Source organism: Danio rerio, chromosome 7, assembly GCF_049306965.1.
Source record: "Danio rerio strain Tuebingen ecotype United States chromosome 7, GRCz12tu, whole genome shotgun sequence".
Taxonomy (NCBI): Eukaryota; Metazoa; Chordata; class Actinopteri; order Cypriniformes; family Danionidae; genus Danio; species Danio rerio.
This window is the reverse complement of record NC_133182.1, coordinates 72387850-72411500: the sequence shown is the minus strand read 5'-3', so window position 1 is coordinate 72411500 and position 23651 is coordinate 72387850. Positions and strand designations below refer to the sequence as shown.

Sequence of the window (23651 nt, the reverse complement as noted above, 5' to 3'; positions counted from 1 at the left end):
TTGGCACGAGACTTCCGGTCTCATTCACTTCCATTCATTTTTAGACATTAAAAACTGCTCGTTTCGCTGTTTGATGTTGCAAACTGATATTTTCTTGTTATATTATTCTACTTGGTCTGTATAGTCATGCAAACATTTGTTTGTAGAGCAAGTAGTTTGACCGTTTTTTGCTGTTTATTATTCCTTGTCATTTCTCCCATAGGTGACTGAAACAGAAGTTCTAAGACAATAAGGTCAATAAAGTACATATTCTGCATGATGTTAATCTGCATCCTTAATAAACCTACCTACTACATTAATGACTAAGAAAAATTAATGAAGAGAAAATTTATTGAGCCAAAAGTCATGAATAGCTAATGGTCTATTCCAATTCAATAAATCATAAAATTACAACTCTAGGAGACTTGTAAAATGAGCCTTTAAAAAAATAATAATAAAAAAGATGAAGTGTTCCTTTAAGATAACCTGTTTATTAGTAGATATAAAGTACATATTGTGCATCCCTAATAAACCTACTGTAACTACTTTATTAATAACTATTAATGAACAGCAATTTTACAAAGGCAAAAGTCACAAAAGGTAATGGTCCAATACGATTCAATAAATTATGCCAAGCTAAGCTAATAGTGACAGCAAATTTATTGAGGCAAAAGTCCTGAAAGCTAATGGTCCAATCCGATCCAATGAATTATGCTAAGCTAAGCTAATGGTGACGACAAATTTACTGAGGCAAAAGTTATGAAAAAAGCTAATGGTCAAATCCAATTCAATGAATTATGCTAAGTTAAGCTAAGCTAATAGTCACAGCATATTTATTGAGGCAAAAGTCACAAAAGTTAATATTCCAATGCCATTGAATGAATTATGCTAAGCTAAACTAATAGTGAGAGCAAATTTATTGAGGCAAAAGTCATTAAAAGCTAATGGTCCAATCCAATTCTATGAATTATGCTAAGCTAATATAATTGCGACAATAAATTAATAGGGCAAAAGTCATGAAAAAGCTAATGGTCCAATCTGATTCAATGAATTATGCTAAGCTAAGATAATAGTAACAGCAAATTTATTAAGGCAAAAATCACAAGAGCTAATGGTCCAATCTGATTCAAAGAATTATGCTGAGATAAACTAATAGTGACAGCAAATTCAGAGGCAAAAGTCATGAAAAAGCTAATGGTCCAATCCGATTGAATAAATTATGGTAAGCTAAGCTAAAAGCGACAGCAAATTTATTGAGGCAAAAGCCATGAAAAAGCTTATGGTCCAATCTGATTAAATGAATAATGCTAAGCTAAGCTAATAGTAACAGCAAATTGATTAAGGCAAATATCACAAGAGCTAATGGTCCAATCTGGTTCAATGAATTATGCTAAGCTAAGCTAAAAGTGACAGCAAATTTAGAGGCAAAAGTCACCGTTTATGGTTTTTAACTACAAAATTTGTACCTTAAAACAAAGTGAGACCGAAACCCAATTTTATTAACGTGTAATGTGCATGACAACACACAAGGTATTGGGAATCATATATGCTAATTTCTCTAGAGACCTCATAGCATCCAGGCACTCCTAAATAAATCAGGGTAAAAAAAAAAAGAGTCCCAGCTTAAGATTATGTCCTATCATGGCCATTTGATGAAAGAAGACACCCATCATTAGGAACCTCTGGATAAGAGTATCAAACACAAACAGAGAAGCTGAGACAGAAGCAGACAGATCTCTGGAGAAATTAGCTAGCGATTAAGAACAATGCTTCAGTATTAATGTGCCCGATGACACTGCGAAGTACTCTTCATGGGTGGCCTTCTCTCTTAATCTCCCACGAGTCTCAGTAGTAAAGGACGCAACACAAATAAAGAAGATTAACAGTCTCAATGAGAAAGAGAGAGACAGAAAGCGACAGAGAGACAGTGGACGCATATTTGACTCCAGCTGGGGGTCATCAAAGACATGACGAATTCCCATTCCTGCCAAACAGTTTTGTAACTTTCTGGAAGCACCAGCATCTAAATGGCAAAGAATTCCTGCTTTTATTGACTATTCAATTACACTTTTTTTTGTAATCATGCCATGGGCTTGTTTATTTGTATTGAGTCCAGTAAAGCAACAGGAAGTTGACAGTAAGTCTGCATGCTTGTGCTCATGTAGACGCTTGTGGTAAACCGGCTGATTCATAGTGAATCTGCTAAAGAAAAGTAATTAACCTTAGAGGCATTTAAACAGTTAGTAGTCTGCTTAACAAATTAGCGTGATTCACAGCGTTAAAATGCTTTGTTCTGGTCATGATGACCACCACATCCTGACTGATGAATTTGGTTAATTACATGAAATGCCACACTGCCGGTACTAGGATGCCAGTCTCAATAGATCAGGAATGCCAGGATGTGATAAACCGGTTTTCCTGCTGATTCTTAGGTCATTTCCACAGGTGTATGCAGCAAAAAATGTCGGTTTCCACACAATTTCTCCATATCGTGTCAACAAAAATGAATTAAGTTGACTTAAGTTACTAGATTGAACCCCTCTATGGCATGAGGTTTTTTTTTAGGAGGAAAAAAAATATTATACCCTATTTTTCGGGTGCTTGGGGGTCCCTTATAAATAAATAAATCAATCATAAAATGTGCTCTGTTTGAATGGGGAAACATCAAATTCTCCAAAATTGCTTGCCAAGTTTACGATTTAATTTCATCACCAATAAAACTCCCGGTTGAAACACGTCACGAAGATGCTATGCCCTGACGTGTGAGGTAAAGTTAGTTATTTTCCCTACCCAAAGATGAGGCTGAAAGGAGTCAGTGGTTGAAGTTTATTTTTGCAAAAATACCTCAGCCTTGTGCTGTGCTCTAGTCATTTTTCTGACAAGTGCTTTAGAAATCTACTCGCTTACAACGGAGGATTCGTCGGCTGTTTGTTAAAGAAAGGATCAGAAAAGACTATTGATGACTTTGTCAGAGCTTGACAGGAATTTTCCAGTACACAGTTCATGTTTCTTTCTCCATTTCACAAGCGTAAGTGCAATTAAAATGGTTACATCTTTGTTTTCTCTAGCTTGCAAATTATGTATTTAATTGTGTTTTGTTACTTGTCATAGCTCCACGTGGTTTGTACTATATCTGGGTAACTCTATATTCTCATTTCGTGCCTAAATTCATATTGAGAACGCGGCACGTACCACTTTGTTTACGGATTTAAATGCGTTTTTGTGAGCTCGCGATACACTGCCGTTGTTGCTGCTATGGCCACCGTCAGCTGTTCCTACACACATGCGCCAGTCAAGATTTAAAGTAGTTTAGCTTTTGCCACTTTGAAATTATGTAAGTTTTCCCGGAGAAATAATAAAACGGGAGGGTGGCGGGAGATCTGAAATACGGGAGACTCTAGTTGGCAGGTACTCAACTCTGTACTCATTTCTGTTGGCAGGTATGCTCACACATACACTGCACTCTGACTACTTCAAAACTGTTGATAAGTCGTGCTGGGCATTTCTCTCTGTCTCAAGCTAAAGGCAGTCAACCAATTACAACAGAACCCCTAAGAAGGGGTTTGGGAACAAATGAATCACTGAGCGAATCATATGGGAGTCGTTGAGATAATTGAGTAAAAATAAATGCACATTATAAGACAATGACAGTGTTTTTTGATCTTGCATGCATATCAGCTTGTTGTTGGAGACCCTAAAAAAATATGACCCCTTTTATTGCATCAGAGAGTTATTTTACATTTTGTAAAAACTGGCACAATAGGTCCCCCCTATATAAGTAGTTGAATAATCAAGCAGCAAGTGTTACTTGATGATACTTGTAAGTGCCTCATAATGAACCTTTAAAAAATGCTGTTGGGGAGTAGCTAGCTACAAGCAGCTCAGCTGTTTTTTGTTGTTGTTTTTTTTTTCAGTAGCTTGAGGGTAGCTCGGCTATGTTTAATGCAATGTAACTTTTTTCAGTAGCTCTCTATTTTTCCAGCAAGTAGCGGAGTAGTTTGACAACATTCCATTTAGTGAACCTGCATTGGTCTGAAGTAGCGCACCGTCGTCGTAAGAACACACAATACATTAGTGTACTGTAAATCACACATATTTTTAACACTGTATAAACACAATTAAGTTGCACAAAGTGCTTTTTTAAGATGAACATAAAAGACAACTTTTCCAGAGATGGGTTGCGGCTGGAAGGGCATCCACTGCGTAAAAACTTGCTGGATAAGTTGGCGGTTCATTCCGCTGTGGCGACCCCAGATTAATAAAGGGACTAAGCCGACAAGAAAATGAATGAATGAATAAAAGACAAGACATCACACCCAAAGAATAAATAGTCAAAAGTAAGTTAAGCAAAAAACACAATTTAAGATATTATTGAGAGTAAATACATTTTTAGGTTGGATCTAAAAATAGCCAGAGTCTGCTCTGTTCTAATAGTTAGTGGCAACTTATAACACAGGTTCGATCCCCCTTTAACTTAGATCTAGTTTTTAATTTGCAGCAAGACAAATGGGAGGAGTGGCTTTATTGCCTCACAAATGTTTCACTTTGGTCGAATCTTGGTTTGCAAATTTCTAAACAAAACCATCTGTAAGAAACCATGGAAGTGTAAGATACTGTGGCAACAAATAGCAGTCAAAGCTGAGCTACTGACCCTACTCTGCGATGTGGAAGTCAGCTAATTTCTGCGATTGTTTTAGAACTTTCAACTCAGTTGCCAATGAGAGAAATGACAAGGAATAATAAACAGCAGAAAACGAATAAACTATTTACTCTACAAACAAGTGTGTTCATGACTTCCACATCAAAAGAAGAAGAATATAATAAGACATTATCAGTTTGCAACATGAAGCAGCATTACAAGCTGTATTTCATGTTTAAGAATCAATAAATGAAAGCGGAAGTGTCAAGCCCAAAAACAATTCCAATGGCTGTTCTTATATAAAGAATAAGGTCAATACCAAACCCAGAATTGGTGCAAACTAAACCGAAACTTAACTGGATAGTCAGCTGATCTGGCTTCATGTTACAGGAACCAGAGATTAAATTCAAAACCTTTAAGGACCTGTTTTAAGACTCCTTCCATATATTTTAAGACCTCATCGCCACTTTGGGTTTCAACTAGTAACATTGATTGGCGACTTGAATGTACATTTTATTTAGCAAACACTGATTGTAAGAAAGCGCAACTAAAAAGGCTTAGCTTGTGATAACTCCTTTTGAAAGTGATTTAATTCAAAAGGGTGGGAATAAAGCACAACACAACTATTTACCTGACTATGTTCAGAGGAAAATAAAGCAATAAAAAACTTTATGTGGGGCTTTAGCAAACTCTAAACGAATTAATATAACTTTAGACTCCCATTCAATACAGCTCAACACATTCATATATAACGACACTGATCTTGATTTTTTCATGCGATTTTCTGATTCCATATTTTAGAAATTCAGAAAACAGAAAACTTCAGCATTTTGCTAAAACTTAAGCATATAACTATATATTACATAATCGAACATTCAATAAAATGTAATGCCCTGTTAAAAGACCTTAAAGGTTCAGTAAGTAAGTTTGACACCCAGTGGTTGAACTACACTGAAAAAAAATTTTCAAAGATGATTCCTTGGATTTACCCAATTTTTTTTACGTTAAGTAGTTCTAAACAATTTATTTGTGTTGAATTTAAACAAACAAATTAAGTTGAACATTATTAAACTTAATTTGTTTGTTTAAATTCAACACAAATAAATTGTTTGCAACAGTTCTGCATGCAACACTTTTTTCAGTGAGGTATTGCACTTCTGTATCAAAACACATTTTCACTCAGCTCCTCCTCTAACGAGTCCACGCAAGTGCAGGTTGCTAGACTGACATAAGTGTGCCAGACTATCGAGTCTAAAAGCTAATTTGAGGGTAATTCGTTTTCTAACTAAAAGTAATGCCACATGATAGAAGGAATATTTTCCAAATTAAAGGAGTTTTTGTCCAAACAATCACCTGAAATTTCTATTTTAGAATCAGCTACTATTTTTCACAGGTGAACAACAGGAAAAGCAATGATCACCTCAGGTACACCTTATGTGCTTTATTCAATGTTAAATGCTAATAATGTGAGTTTGAATGTCATTTTACATGACACTTATTGTAATACTACTGAAAGCAGCAGCAGATAGTTCACCTCAGAACTTGAAAATAATCAATATTGAACTTTAGAACTGTGACTCAGTGCAAGCCAACAAATATCAGTGAGTCAGCATCTACATTTAATAATGTTAAAGAGGTTTAATATATATTAGAGTATAAACCTTACCATTTCGCTGAAGTGCAGTGAGTGCACTATTCTGTGCTTCTGAATGGCTGTACTTACATTTCTTTGGTGTTTTTTCTGGTGCAAACAGTCAAATTGCTTATCACTGCATGCCTTGTGTTGTCAGGACTAATGATTACATTTGTAATATTTATATTATTTGCTAATTAATAATCTGATGTGGAACTCTGAATCTGCATCTCATTTCAGGGCTGCTACGGTCCACCGGAGGTGGCATTTCGGTCACGGATGCATACTTTGAGAGCCTTCCAGACTAAATGAAGGAAATACACTGTTTTACACCAAGGCAACCCGGAGTGCTGAAATATAATTGGCTAAACTGGCATTGGGCGGGTTAAATGCAGTTGCGTTGCCAGGGGGGCTTAAGCCCCTGATGTATTGTCAAAAGCTCCATATCTTCTGAAATATGTTGCACTTAAAAAAACAGATTGTATAACATTTATTTTGTTATCCAAGTACTTAAAATTACAACATAGGCTACATCACGTGCATTCCACTTAATGCAGCTTTTGTGCGGGGTTTTTAAATAGTCAGCTGTTCAGAAGTACCTGTTTCTACCAACAGGTGGGAGTGGGACTGTTGTCAAATGTCAAGTGTTTAAAGAAAATCCCGCCACTGCACTGTCATCATTCAGTCATTATTTTGAGGAGCTGAAGCTGATGAGGTACTAATAACACAACTGTTTGGGCAAACTGAATAGTTCTAACTACTGATGAAGCTTAGCATTTGTTTTCAAAGTATAACATGTGTGTAGTTTTGTTGAAATAAAATAACTGCAATTAATAAAATGGCCATCATATTGATGTAAATACATGCAAATTATTTAGAAAAGTATGGAATTATTATGGGAATTATGTTTAATGAATGATAAATGATGTTTATGTTAATGATTCCATATTAGGGATTTGCTGGAATGTTCTACTACTTTTGTGAGGCATATATGGAATGTCTGCTTAAGAGCGCCCTGATTTCAGTATTGTTTATCAGATAAACAAGAATGTTCACTTAGCAAGTTTCCTAAATATCTGCAAACATATTATGGTATTTTATGCTTTAGAGGAGTCAAAATCTTACATACAGCATCTTTAAATTTCTCTAAATTGATTTTTCAACTGGGCGAGGCAGTGGTGCAGTAGGTAGTGCTGTCACCTCACAGCAAAAAGGTCGCTGACTCGCTGGTTCGAACGTCGACTCAGTTGGCGTTTCTGTGTGGAGTTTGCATGTTCTCCCTGCCTTTGCGTGGGTTTCCTCCGGGTGCTCCGGTTTCCCCCACAGTCCAAAGACATGCGGTACAGGTGAATTGGGTAGGCTAAATTGTCAGTAGTGTGTGAGTGTGTGTGTGTGAATGTGTGTGTGGATGTTTCTCAGAGGGAATCCGCTGCGTAAAAACTTGCTGGATAAGTTGGCGGTTCATTCCGCTGTGACAACCCCAGATTAATAAAAGGACTAAGCTGACAAGAAAATGAATGAATGAATAAATGATTCATCAACTTTTAATACTTTTTAAGACGCTGCAAACACCCTATCCTGTACAGACCCCTGATATGCAAATTCTCATGATTATTTAGACAACTTATGAATATTAAATATCTTTATCATTATTTATTAACTCAAACGTCTAAGATTGTAACAGTTGGACAAACGCTGCAACAAAACATGGGTCACTGACTGAACCATCTATTCCTGATTCCTGAAAAAAAATCCTCCAAAACTATCTAAGTGCTGCCACGGACTTCCAGCCACAGGAAGTAATAAAAGCGCCAATGTAAACAATAGAGGCTACGCACCTTCAGCGCTTGGCCCCAAATAAACCCAAACTGCTTTGGCTAAGAGTAGGGTTGAACAACTGCGGTCACTGAAATCTATGTGTGCCATCAGACACATGGTGGATATAATGAGAATATTCTGGTGTTCCATTAGACCTAGCAAGCAGGATGTAGCGTTAACACTGACGTTACATGTTCTGTGATGCCATAAGTAGATGACTGGCAAAAAAGACGATGACAATATAATCGCACTTGACAATCAAAATGGTCCAAGCAGTTGGACTAGACAGCGGTTTACCTCAAAAGTTAATGAAATGTTTGAAGCCTATTATACTGATCTTAGCAAGGCGCATTACATTAATTGGAGCCAGTTCTGGAAGAAATACACATGGCTATGTGCAGAACTTGGGAACAGCTAGGAAAATATATACTACATATGGAATCTGTACTATCTATTGTTATATTTCAAAATATTATTTAAAATTCAGTGTACATGTTTTAATAATTGATTATGGTTTATATTATTTTTGTGTGCTGTGTGATATGTATATTTCTGTAACTCTGTCCTATGTCTTGTGGGTTTGTGTGGGTCCTAATGCCCCAATATAGTACAGTAAAGGGGACTCTATAGTAAGCGCCGTCTTTTGGATGAGACGTTTAACTGAGTTCCTGACTATCTGTGGTTGTTAAAAATCCCAGGATGTCCTCGAAAAAAAGAGTAGGGGTTTATGATTTGACCTGGACTGCCTGGTAGAAGAGATATTGTATCTCGATGGGACATTCTTGGTTAAATAAGTAAACAATAGTCAATTTTTACATCCTAACTCAAACGTTTTATCATTTTCAATAAGATACTCATTTTTAAAACTTCACTCCAGGAGTGAAACTTGGCCTGTGTCCTTGTAGCACCCTGGTGCACCTTAGAAACCTTCGGAAAACATAAGTCCATTAATCAACATACCCACAGGCAAATATTCATTGGCTTGGATCAGCCAAACAATTGAAATAAATGAATTCGGCTAACCAAATCTACTGAAGAATGAAGTTAAATATGTGATTTTTGTCCTACACATAGATACATTAGAGACAGGCCTCACTGCTGTTTATTTATTCCAAAAGGAAGAGCATCTAATTTTCAACAGCCTGAAACTGAACCTCTATTATGAACTGGTTTGTCACATTAGAAAGGAAAGTAATGGCATTTAAACACACTATTTCAGTTGTGCTCAACTAGTTCACTTGTTTCGAACAGTTGCCAGATTTGCAGAGCTAGTTTAGAGATTTCAATAAAGGTTCATAGAAAATCCCATAGTCTACATTGACTTTTTGAATTTCAGGCTACACTTGAAAGAAATTAATTTTTGGTGTAGTCAAATCCAATAAATTTTCTCTCAGAAATTATTAATTGTAATATTAAGTTATTATCTAGGATAACTAGAATTTTAGTAAATATTTAATAATTACACAATTACTTCATGTAATAAATGAAATGAGTGGAAAGAGTTAAATATTAATATTAATTTACTTAATTTAAATTTTAAAAATGTTCTTATCATCATAATATCAGGTACATTTTATTAATAGAAATTTCCCAATGGATATGTAGGGATTGAATTAAGAGGAGAATAGTTTGCAAATAAAAGCAATCTTAGATGTTTAAATTTAAGAGAAAGACTTAAAGTTAAAGTTTAATCTTCATTAGTTTGAAAATTAGAAGAGTTTTGAGTATGTTTTTTTGTTTTTGTTTTAAGGTTACCACCTTCCAGAGGAGTGCGTTGGGTCCTGGAATTTTTATTATCAGGAATAATGTTTGAGGCTTTACTCAGAGAGCCATAGCTGTGCTAACACAAGATCTGAGATCAGTAAAAGTACATTTGCTCTTGCGTTCAATTTACTAAAAATAAAGTAATATAACACATTTCAAGTGAAAATGCATGTCTTAATTAAACCAAATTAAAAGTTACACCAAACGAACTAATTTGAAACTAATACGATTATTTAAATTGATAAAAGCAATGTTACTTCTGCTAAAACAAGAACTTGACATTAATTGGTTCATTTAAGTAAATAAAAACTCAAAAAATAAAGATAATCAATTAACTTTTACTTTATTCGTTTTGGATAGTTAGGTTAAACATTAAATAAACATTAAGTTCATTGTACTTATATAAAGTAGTAAAATTTACTTGAAATTTGTTCGAGCAAATTGTAACAAGGATTTTTTAAGTAAATCTTAAGAGTAATTTTTTTCAGTGTATGTTCGCATCCAGTTAAAACGCCAGTGGATAATATTTTAGAACATTTGGTTTAATTCAAGAGTGCATGGGTGTTTCCCAACACTGGGTTGAGGCTGGAAGGGCATCCGCTGTATAAAACATATGCCAGAGTGATTGGTGATTCATTCTGTGAACCCTGATGAATCAGAGATTAAGCCGAAGGATAGTGAGTGAGTTAGTGGTTTACAGTAGTTCATAATGTCTTGCAGTGAAGCACATGCTGTATTTCTGGTTAGTTTAACCTATACTAACCAAACAGCATTGTGTGATCCGCAACGGTTTAGTTCTAATTCTCTGAAAGTTAATTTGCAGAGTTACTAAGTGTATGGCCCCTAAAATCTGTTCAGATTTATAAAGCTGTATAATGCCTTTAAACTATTCATGCCCTGGAATGGCCAGCTGAAGCTTGATGCTTATATTATCAAAAGGGTAGTTTCGATACCAATACTAGTATTGGAAAAACGATACTGCAAAAATTCTGGCATTGGTAAGGGCGAGTATTTAAAACCATAAACCGATACGATGCCATCTTTTTAAATGCCCGCTAGTTTTGCTTAACACTGCAAAGCCAGAGTCATTTCTTCTTTGATGCTTAGAAAGAACAGTTATATATACATAAGTTTTATATATATATATATATATATATATATATATATATATATATATATATATATATATATATATATATATATATATATATAAGTTATATATATATAAGTTATATAATATATATATATATATATATATATATATATATATATATATATATATAGTTACTATATATACACTATATAGTATACTATATATATAGTTCTCTATTACTTAAGTATTTTATTTTATCTACATAGTGGTTCAACTTTAAAATACTGAGATATGTGAAACCACAAAGGTCTATTTAAATTGAGCATAAGGTACTGTTGCATTTTAAAAATGTATAAGCTGAAGTGCCACACAATATAATAATATTACTGCTGAGAGTGATAATAAAAATATCAGATAATAAAAGTACTCTACTTCACTGTATGTATTTGTTCATATCTTATTAATGGATAAGTCTGAAGAACGCCGTAAGTGTATTCTGTCAATTTATATAGAGCTAGTAGTATACAAAACTGTTTCTACAGATACACAATGAAGCATCGGTTCAGTACTCGATATTGGCCGATACCCTGAGCTCATCGGAATTGGGAAGGGAACAAGTGTATCGGAACGTCCCTAATAACCAACACTAACTGTACCAATACAGTAGATTGCCTCAGTCAAAAACACAAACTTAAAAGAGATGTTTTGGCTCCTCAACACTTCTGAAACGTCTTAAAACAGTCCAGGAAAACTGCTCAAAAGTCATTCCTCTCACACTGTGGGTCAACTGCAAATCTTTTACAGGAGCTGTTTTTCGAGACTCATAATCATTGGAATCAGCTGGGACTGGATCCCTGTTGGGTGCTGGGCAGAAGTCAGAAATTACAGCTGCATTCTTCACATAGCTCTCTTCCACCTCCAACTCTTTGAGGTTCTCCTTCTGCTCTTCTACTTTCCTTCCTGGCCCATCGTTGTTGCATCCATCACAGAAACGTTCTCTAACTGGCTGTGTTCATTCTTGGAAATACAGCTTTTCTTAAAACAATAGCCTTCGTCTTAAAAAATACCACTTTTCACAAAACAATAGTCTTTCAGATATGTTGAAAAACTCTTTCTGAGGTCTTATCGTTAAAAAGGCTAAACGGTTTCATTAGAACTGTATCTCTGATATATTCAATTCAATATATATGGATTGTTTGTTTTGGCAAGCTAGCATTAGCATCTATAAAAAAGTAATTAACAAGAATACTTTACTTCTGGGATGAATTTAGCACATTGGATACAATGTTGCATTAAATTGCTCAATTCCATTAAAATTTTCACCCCACATATATTTACAATGTGCTTTGAAACAACAAAGTTGACCAATGGGCAAACAGTTGAATATAACAGAATTATTATTTAAGAATTATTAGCCCCCCTTTGAAATGTTTTTTTCTTTTTTAAATATTTTCCAAATTATGTTGAACAGAGCAAGGAAATTTTTACAATATGTCTGATAATATTCTTTCTTCAGGAGAAAGTCTTATTTGTATTATTTCGGCTAGAATAAAATCAGTTTTTAATTTTTTTTAAAAAACATTTTTAAGTCAAAATTTTTAATCCCTTTAAACTAAATTTTTTTCGATAGTCAACAGAACAAACCATGCCTAAATACCCTAACCTGCTTAGTTACCCTAATTAACCTAGTTAAGCCTTTAAATGTCACTTTAAGTTGTATAGAAGTTTCTTGTAAAAATATTTAGTAAAATATTATCTACTGTCATCATGGCAAAGATAAAATAAATCAGTGATTAGAACAGTGATTAAAACTATTATGATTAGAAATGTGTTTAAAAAAAATCCGCTCTCTGTTAAACAGAAATTTGTGGGGGGCAGGGGGGGGGCAAACGGAGCTAATAATTCTGACTTTAACTGTGGATGGATAGATGGTGTTACGTTTCACGTATGTTTTGTGTTATTTTTGTTGTTTTCTGCTTTGCGCTCTTCTCTCTTCTCTCTCTCTCTCTCTCTCTCTCTCTCTTGTTGTGGTCCTATCCTGTTTCAGGTGTGCTACCATTGGTCGAGTGAGCCGTCATTCACCTTCGTCACTTAATCGGCGCGCCAATAAGGATCAGGTCCGCGCAGTATAAAACCGGTGCGCTTGCGCTGTTCAGGAGGAGCGCTTGGCCTGCCAATCTCCTCACTTGTGTCCGCCGGACTGTTTATTTGTTTGTTCCGCTTGATTCGTTTGCGAGTGCTGTGTTCTAGTTTTCTCTCTGTTGATATTGATTTATCAGCTAAACTTGTGCTGCTCTTGTTAATGTATAGTGAGATTTTGAACGATCTTTATGAGAATTGGATTACCTGAGATCTTGTTTTGCTAATGGCTAACAGTGTGTACTTTACGAGGATTCTAGTATTTCGAGCAGCTTAGTATAATTTTGTATTAGTTAGTTATTGGAGGCGTTGCCACATGTGTAATTATGTTTGGGAGTTATGAAGTTTAGTTAAGCTACGTGCTGAAGACTACTGTTTTGTTTCTGCATTTTTCTTTGATCAGTCAGTTTAGTGGGTTGGGGTTTAGTTAGTTCGTTTTGTTATATTTATTTCTTTGTTTTGGCAACACTCCTATTTTTCTTTAATTAATTCAATTATTTAAAATTACATTTATCTTCCATCTCATATTCATTGTTTGACATTATCCATTAATAAATACTTACTTGCAGTGGCAACCTTTGATGAATAAGGGGGGGGGGGGGGTTTATATAATACAGAAATACCTGAATTACTCATGATTTTTAGGTCAGAAAAACAAGAAGGGGAAAAAAAATACTGTACACCAGCAGGAATGCCTGGACCTCTAGACCTTGCAATAAAAATCTGGCCTCAGTCTCACCTGCAGGTTGACCTCAGCTTCAAAGAAGGTCAGACAGGAGCAGAAGTGTCGTTCTGAGTCGATGTCTGTCAGCACCACTGTGAAGAACGTAGGCGGCTTCCTCTCCCGGGACAGCCTCCATCCACCAGGCTGGCAGAACTGTAGGAGAACAAACAAAATATCATCAGACTTGACTCTACACGCATGACCAGAACATTCAGTCAGCGTGAATACAACCAGTCAATTCTGGTTACCATAAGAGGTGACATCACAGGAATTGAAAGCGAGGTTGTTGAAGACATTGATTGTTTTGACAGAGCTTACTGGAATGCAGTATGAGGCTGTTATGAGACGTCAGAGCGCAAATGGGCCACTGTGTGATCATATGCAGGACGTGCCACTTCAGATAGTACATCCTCTCATCAGAAGGCAGGAAACCCTCAGTGCCCTTCCAAAAGCCCCTTTAAAGCTATTGTTATGCAGAAAACCCCAATAATTAAATCTGGACAATATCCTACAGCATTAAAGCAGCTGTAGCACACAGCCACATTTGTGCCTCAGTAAAATTCAACACAGTTTCTGAGCATAATAGTTTCAATAACTTATTTCTAATAACCGATTTCTTTTATCTTTGTCATGAAGACTGTGAATATTATTTTAGTAGATATTTTTCAAGATGCTAGTATTCAGCTTAAGTGACATTTAAAGACTTAGTTAGGTTAATTATGAAAGTTAGGGTACAACGATGTACAACGATGTACAACGATGGTTTGTTCTCTAGACAATCAAAAACAAATACTGCTTAAAGGGGCTAATAATATTGACCTTAAAAGGATTTAAAAAATAAATAAAAGCTGTGTTTATTCTAGCCGAAAAAAAACAAAACAAATAAGACTTTCTCCAGAAGAAAAAATATTATCAGACATACTGCGAAAATTTCCTTGCTCTGTAAAACATAATTTAGGAAACATTTGAAAAAGAAAAACATAAGAGGGCGAATAATTTTGACTTCATCTGTATCAGCTTCAAATGTATTTTTGCACTTCAGAGGCATCAAGGGCCACAACAAACCAAGCTAAAGACCATCTTTAACACTACTTTTTACGGTATGACAACGTCAGTCATGGCCATAGTCAAACTCGTGTTAAGTAGTGGTGTAATGCTGTGTACACACCAGACAAGCGTGGATAAATCGCGCTAGTCGCGTGTAAATAGACGTGTGAACATTTAGAGTTTACTCGCTTCATTTGTGTGTCAAATCAGTTTTATTTACACATCAAATTCAGTTCACAACAAATGCTGATTTGCGTCATGGGCAGAGCTTCTGTCTGCCCGGTGTCTCTAGCTATAACTGTGTTTATGTGCTTTATGAAGGCTGAAAAACAGCTTTGATTCGTTTGGAGCCGTGTCTGAGTCTACTAGATCCTTTTAGCGGTGCACCCAGCTCTGTGAGCTTATAAACTCCTCCAGAAACTTAACCTGGATAATGGATGACGGATGATGGAAGCTTTCAGCGATGCTTCTGACTGAGACGAGCCCAGTTTAATCAACTGTTGTCGGTGTCGGCAGGAGAATTTTCCCTCAAGATACCAACAACAGGCGCTACGTCATAATCACACCCCTTTAAGAGCAAGCTCCTGATTGGTTGACACGGTGTGAATGTCTGCTGAAGTTCAGATTTTCGAACTCGAGTGATTCACGCGAAACATACGATACACACGTTAAGCGTGTCAATTGCGCAAAAGTTTAACTAGCGCTGCACGTAAATATCGTAATTCGCACCGCAGGATGCCTATTTGCATTTTTGCATTGACTTAACATGTAAATCACTCGCGCTTGATGCTTCTTCCGCGTCTGGTGCGAATGCAGCATAAGGAATTACAAATCTCACTGTTCAGATAACAATACGGTTTTTGAGTCATGGATCGGACCATTTTTCGGATCAGCAAAAAAGGGAGCAGACAAATGTCAGTTGCTTTCCATTTATACACAAATATTACTGCAAAAACCATTGGTTTTTAACAAACATAATTTAGAACCTGTCATTTAATAAAAATAAAAATCAAGAAAGGAGCTGCTGAGAAAAGGGAAAATATTCAATACGAAAAATGATCTTTGCTGCTGTTACTGATAATGCTAAATATAGAAATCTAACATCTTCTACAAAACATCATATTTATTTTTAATTCTTGATTCAAAAATTCACACATCAAACCTCATGTTTCATTATAGGTGGATCATTTTTGAAAACCTATTCAGTGACATAATTTTGATGGTTGTTTGTCGCCACCTATTGGCTATGCCATGTAATTGCTACAACATTCACCAGCGTCAAGTTCCATTAAACAGCTTTTTTAGGGGGTTTTACCTTTATTGATAGGACATTGGACATGTACAGACAGGAAAGTGTGAGGAGCAGAGATAGGAGAAGGATCGGCGAAAGACCTTGAGCCAAGAATCGAACTTTGGTCGCTGTGAGAATCTCAATGCTATGTGTCGACGCACCAACCACTAGGCTACTGGCGTCAACAGGCGATTTTAATCATAACCATAAACATCAATGGTTATATCTGAACTATAAACTGTTTTCCCAGTACTTCTGTCTTATTTAATTGTTTGTAACTAACTAAAAAAAGTGTAAAAACTGAATCCCCATTGATCAAACAGAGATTTGAATGCAGCGCTTCGAAGGATTAATAAACATATGCAAATCATTATCATTTATGTTATGCAGGTTTGAATTGAGATCACGATTTTTTAATGTTTAATCGTGCAGCTTTACACTGAATGCATAACTATAGGCTGAACAAACAGTAAGACGCTAACACTAACCTAACAAAGCATTTAGGTAGGTCTCACCACAACTTTTTCTGTCATCATTATATTTTACAGAGAAGCCAAAATGCTTTCATACACGTAATTTGAATGACGCGGTAGGCGATCTCTCTGCAGGTCACATGCGTTCCGAACTGTGGGTTGTGATCCATAAATGACAAAGTCAAGACAACATATGTTTGTATATTCCTATAACTTATTTTAACAAGTTAATCAAGTTACAACTAAAGTTATACAAAGTGTAGGCTGTCGGAAACTTTTGTCCTAGAGCACCATCCACCAATCAGAGCCTTCTTCCTGAGCTCCTTCAAATGTTCTTAAATATTAAACTCAAGTTAATATTTATTGTGAAATACCCTCCCTATCCCATGTGGGATTGCAGTCCAGTTGATCAGGCAGACATGTCTGGTTTATTTTACCACAGTAGTTTTATGTCTGGATGTTATGAGTTGTACTGACCACGTGCAAAACACTTCAGGCTGAGGCTTGGGTTTTGTAGTATTTGAACGAATGCCAGACCCCAGGCTCTTTAGCTAAGAGCTTCTGGCCACTCGAATAATAACAGCCTCAGGAACGAGGGAATATTGAAGTAGATTAAACATAATAATACACAAGCCCTCCTCCAAAATCATAGACCCAGTCATATTAGATAGAAGTCAAAATAAAAGCTTTGAAACACAGTACGTTCAGCAGATTTATGTCAAATTTACTAGATCTGATGTCCATTTTTGGGATGCGTCCCACTTCGGAAAGACACGTACACGCTCTCATTATTTGTTTATCTGGACGTGAGTGGGAATTTATCACATATTTTCATAATATTCTGTAATTTTCCTGGAACCTGTTCCAATCTGACAAGGAAAAGAAGGAGCATTCCACTCTTCCGTCTTGGTCTACCAGCGTTCCAGATTTCCTGCCTGCTATTGTGGCTGCAGTCGGATGCTGCTAACATCCTGGTTCAAACCCGGAGGCCAATCTGTATCACGCTCTGTCTTTCATTTTCTCTGTGTCTCTCTTGCTCTCGCATCACTTGTTATCATCTGTTTCCACCCACTTACCTTATTACTTTGACTAGGCATGAGTCAAAAGTTGCCTTTGTGCAAAATGCAATATAGTTTCTCAGCTCTCTTTCATCTTAACCCCTGACTTTCCTTCAGTTGTTTTTTTTTTTTTTTTTTTTGCTGTTCTTCCTTGTTTTTCTACTGCCAGGCCGCCATTTATGATCCAGGCTCACTATGCCTGCCAAACCACTTTGAACTTGAGCACCAATACCACAGATTTTCTTGTACTAGCAAGTCAAGTCAAGTCAAATCAGGTCAGGTCATGTCAAGTCAAATAAAGTCATGTCAAATCAGGTCTAGTCAGGTCAGGTCAAGTCAAGCCAAATAAAGTCAAGTCAAATCAGGTCAAGTCAGGTCAGGTCAAGTCAAGTCAAATACAGTCAAGTCAAGTCAAGTCAAGTCAGGTTAGGTCAGATTAAATCGAATCAAATCAAGTCAAGACAGGTCAAATCAAACCAAACCAAATCAAATTAGTTCAGGTCAGGTCAAGTCAAGTCAAGTCAAGTCAAATCAAATCAAATCAAATCAAATCAAGTCAAGTCAAGCCAAGCCAAGCCAAGCCAAGCCAGGTCAAGTCAGGTCAGGTCAGGTCAAGTCAAGTCAAGTCAAGTCAAGTCAAGTCAAGTCAAGTCAAGTAAGGTCAGGTCAGGTCAGGTCAGGTCAGGTCAGGTCAGGTCAAGTCAGATAAAGTCAAATCAGGTCAGGTCAAGTCAAGTCAGGACAGGTCAAGTCAAGTCAGATAAAGTCAATTCAGGTCAGGTCAGGTCAAGTCAAGTCAGATACAGTCAAATCAGGTCAGGTCAAGTCAGGTCAGGTTAGGTCAAGTCAAGTCAAGTCAAATCGAGTCAGGTTGGATCAGGTCAAAAGGCGTCAGGTCAAATCAAGTCAAGTCAAGTGAAGGCTTGGACCAGACGTGTTTTTACAGATTTTGTGTGATACAAACATTTAGAAATGAAACTAAATAAACAGATGTTGTTTAACTTTATTGGTAATTAGTAATATGAAATGTCATGGTAAGCTTGGCAAGTAATTTTGAAGGATTTGAAGTTACCCGATTCAAACAGGATGCCCGAGCACACTGCCCGAGAGACGTTTCAAAAATGGCCACTGAGTGAAATGACTTGCCTTAAAGGGACCTTGGTTATACACACTCACCGGCCACTTTATTAGGCACACCTTACTAGTATCGGGTTGGACGCTTTTTGCCCTTGGAATTGCCTTTATCTTTTGTGGGAGAGAATCAGCTAGATACTAAAAAATATTCCTCAGAGATGATGGTCCATATTGACATTATAGCATCACGCAGTTGCTGCAGATTTGTCGGCTGCGCATCTATGAAGCGAATCTCCCGTTCCACCACATCCCAAAGGTGTTCTATTGGATTGAGCTCTGGTGACTGTGGAGGCCATTTGAGTACAGTGAACACATTGTCATGTTCAAGAATCTAATCTAAGACAATTCGCGCTTTATGACATGGCAACCTCTTTTCAATCTTCTATTGTCCAATTTTGGTGAGCCTGTGCGAATTGTAGCCTCAGTTTTCTGTTCTTAGCTGACAGGAGTGGAACCCGGGATGGTCTTCAGCTGCTGTAGTCCATCCACCTCAAGGTTGGACGTGTTGTGCGTTAAAGAGATGCTCTTCTGCATACCTCGGGTTGTGACGCGAGTTACTGTTGCCTTTCTATCAGCTCGAACCAGTCTGGCCATTCTCCTCTGACCTCTGGCATCAACAAGGCATTTACACACAGAACTGCTGCCCACATTTTCTCTTTGCGGACCATTCTCTGGAAACTCTAGACATGGTTGTGCATGAAAATCCCAGTACATCAGCAGTTTCTGAAATACTCGGACCACCCCTTCTGGCAACAACAACCATGCTACGTTCAGAGTCACTTAAATCAGCTTTCTTCCCCATTCTGATGCTCTGCTGCAGCAGATCATCTTGACCATGTCTACATGCCAAAATGTTGCCATGTGATTGGCTGATTTGAATTTGGCGTTAAAAAGTAGTTGGAAAGGTGTACCTAATAAAGTGGCCGTTGAGTGTACATCTTTTCCACTATTTTATCAATTTTTTTGCCTACATTTTAACTGGCACCAACAACAAAAGTCAATGACAAAGTCAATCACTTTGGAATTCTCCAGCTAGTACTTTAAGATAAACAATGTGATATCACTTCAGTCACCATCATCTTGAAAATGAGGTAAAATTATGTATTACACTGTGTCCATGCATCCACTCATTTAAATCCACTAAAGAAGGTGTGAGAATTCCAGGCTTAGAATTATTTGCAATGCACAAATGATAAAAGCTAAATACAACAATGAAAATGGCTGTACTTCAAAACAAGAGTCAAACGTTGAAGCTAAACCGATCTGAACTTTGAGCATCACATTATGATGCTCCACGTGTTGACAAGAGCTTCCAGCTTCGCTCCACTGAAGTATGCTGATGCAAGTCATGCGAAAGAGGCTCAATTGTTCTGCGCTTGCACTCCTTCAACGCTAAAAACAGCTGAGTCACAGCAGAGAGAAGACAGACCTCCTCCTTAATTTAGCTCTCAGTCAAGTGACAATGGCACTCCATAGGTTTCTACCAGGCGTGATGTCAGAGGGCTTTCAGTTACACAGCTGACCAGTCAGTGAGAGTTCCCCATCATGTGAAAAATGAGCGGCACGTCCACTCTGCAAACAAGACACAAGATCTGCATCTTGACCTGCTAAGAATCAGTTCAGTGGTCAAAAGCACGGAGGGCAGAGCAAACCATATTAGATCCTCGTCTGCCTTGTGCTCTGTTCCGTTACTTGCATCTCTGTTTAATGAAGGCCATAAAAGGCAGTGCCCCAGTTAGAGGACAAAGAAAGACTCCGATTTTTCTGGAGTCGAGTAACAGGTTCAGGCTGGTGCATATTCCATAAACAATCAATTGATTACAATAAGGCTGCATAGAAAGGACGCATAATTAATTAAATATTAACAACAGTATGATTTGTAATGATTTCAGATAAAATTGCCCATTTTGAGAAGTTTATTCATGGTGGAACCCAGTCATCCACACTCCATTCCAGTTGACGGAAGATCGTTTTTCTTTCTCGTTTAGAATTATACAATCATTGGCCACTTTATTAGGTACACCTCTCCAACTGCTCGTTAATGCAAATTTCTAATCAGCCAATCGCACGGCAGCAACTCAATGCGTTTAGGCATGTAGACATGGCCAAGACGACCCGCTGCAGTTCAAACTGAGCATCATCAGCTCGATTTCATCATTTCAGTTTTTGTTCTCGCGCTCTGATTTGTTGCTGAATCAGAGTGTTCTCTTCAGTCAACGGCGATTTTACATGCTGAATCAGGCCAACTCTTCCTCTTCTGAATCATCATTCAACTTTTCTATGAAAGCCTGAGTTACTATTGTTTTCTGTGCATTACAGAAAGTGTTAAACGTCAGCAGAGAGCAACAGAACAAGAAACTGAGGATAAACAGAACCCTCTATTACTAAAATCAGGCTATTGATTAAAAGAAAGACAAGGGTAGGATCTGAACTAAGAATTTAGCAGTGGTGCAATGGTGTTGATGATAATGTTAGGCATAATTTGAGCCTACAACAGCAATTCTACATGCTGAATCAGCCCAACTCTTCCTACGACTCATCATTCAACTTTTATATGTAAGCCTGAGATACTTTTGTTTGCTGTTTGCACTAGTGAGTAGAACGTGTTAAATGTTAGCAAAGAAAAAGAAAACTGGGGATAAATGGATCATAATTCCACTACCTTACTAAAATCAGGCTATAGAATAAAAAAATTAAAAGGGTAAGATAAGAACTCTTAATTTAGTAGTGGTGCAATGGTTGGGAAAATAATTTTAGGCATAATTTGTGCCTACAGCAGCAATTCTACAAGCTGAATCAGGCCAACTACTCCTCCAAGTCATCATTCAACTTTTCTACGTAAGCCTGAGTTACTATTGTTTGCTATGAGTACTGCGTAGAATGTGTTAAATGTCAGCAAATGGGAACAGAACTGAGGATAAACTGAGCAAAATCCACACTCTCTTACTAAAATCAGACTATAGATTAAAAAAATGAGAAGGGTAGGACATATACTCTCCATTTAGTAGTGGTGAAATGGTGCGGATAATATTTTTTAGGCATAATTTGGGCCTACAGCAGCAATTCTACATGCTGAATCAGGCCAACTCTTCCTCCAACTCATCATTCAACTTTTCTATGTAAGCCTGAGTTACTATTGTTAGCTGTGATAGAGCACTAGTGAGTAGAACGTGTTAAATGTTAGCAAAGAGGAACAGAACAGAAAACTGGGGATAAATGGAACATAATTCCACTACCTTACTAAAATCAGGCTATAGATTAAAAGAATGAAAAGGGTAGGACATGAACTCTTAATTTAGTAGTGGTGCAATGGTGGGGATAATACTTTTAGGCATAATTTGGGCCTACAGCAGCAATTCTACATTCTGAATCAGGCCAACTCCTCCTCCAACTCATCATTCAACTTTTCTATGTATGCCTGAGTTACTATTGTTAGCTGTGATAGAGCACTAGTGAATAGAACATGTTAAATGTTAGCAAAGAGGAACAGAACAGAAAACTGGGGATAAATGGAACATAATTCCACTACCTTACTAAAATCAGGCTATAGATTAAAAGAATGAAAAGGGTAGGACATGAACTTTTAATTTAGTAGTGGTGCAATGGTGGGGATAATACTTTTAGGCATAATTTGGGCCTACAGCAGCAATTCTACATGCTGAATCAGGCCAACTACTCCTCCAAGTCATCATTCAACTTTTCTACGTAAGCCTGAGTTACTATTGTTTGCTATGAGTAGTGCATAGAATGTGTTGAATGTCAGCAAATGGGAACAGAACTGAGGATAAACTGAGCAAAATCCACACTCTCTTACTAAAATCAGACTATAGATTTAAATAAATGAGAAGCGTAGGACATATACTCTCCATTTAGTAGTGGTGAAATGGTGCGGATAATATTTTTTAGGCATAATTTGGGCCTACAGCAGCAATTCTACATTCTGAATCAGGCCAACTCCTCCTCCGACTCATCATTCAACTTTTCTATGTAAGCCTGAGTTACTATTGTTAGCTGTGATAGAGCACTAGTGAGTAGAACGTGTTAAATGTTAGCAAAGAGGAACAGAACAGAAAACTGGGGATAAATGGAACATAATTCCACTACCTTACTAAAATCAGGCTATAGATTAAAAGAATGAAAAGGGTAGGACATGAACTTTTAATTTAGTAGTGGTGCAATGGTGGGGATAATACTTTTAGGCATAATTTGGGCCTACAGCAGCAATTCTACATGCTGAATCAGGCCAACTACTCCTCCAAGTCATCATTCAACTTTTCTATGTAAGTCTGAGTTACTATTGTTTGCTATGAGTAGTGCATAGAATGTGTTGAATGTCAGCAAATGGGAACAGAACTGAGGATAAACTGAGCAAAATCCACACTCTCTTACTAAAATCAGACTATAGATTAAAAAAATGAGAAGCGTAGGACATATACTCTCCATTTAGTAGTGGTGAAATGGTGCGGATAATATTTATTAGGCATAATTTGGGCCTACAGCAGCAATTCTACATGCTGAATCAGGCCAACTCCTCCTCCAACTCATCATTCAACTTTTCTATGTAAGCTTGAGTTACTATTGTTTGCTATGAGTAGTGCACTAGTGAGAAAAATGTGTTGAATGTCAGCAAACGGGAACAGAACTGAGGATAAACGAAACGAAATTCACACTCTCTTGCTAAAATCAGGCTAGATTAAAAAATGAGAAGGGTATGACATAGAACAGAGTCTGAACTCTGAATTTAGTAGTAGAGCAATGATGTGAATGATATTTTTGAGGCATAAATTAGGCCTATTAATTGAATATTAATCCCTTTAAGACCCTTTAATCACAAAGTTCATGACGTTGAGTTGACTATG

At 36.9% G+C, this 23651-nt stretch overlaps 1 protein-coding gene across 4 annotated transcripts in view; it reads right to left on the bottom strand.

Annotated features, from left to right (window-relative positions):
• sbf2 (SET binding factor 2) overlaps nucleotides 1-23651 on the bottom strand; it is a 288988-nt gene that overhangs the window by 198594 nt on the left and 66743 nt on the right. For all 4 annotated transcript variants that reach the window (XR_012382813.1, XM_009303601.4, XM_009303602.4 and 1 more), the window contains exon 3: nucleotides 13805-13942. Coding sequence is in view for 3 of the 4 variants with exons in the window: in XM_009303601.4 (XP_009301876.1) it covers nucleotides 13805-13942 (138 nt within the window). In the remaining variant the exon portion in view is untranslated. The remainder of the gene's footprint in view (nucleotides 1-13804; nucleotides 13943-23651) is intronic.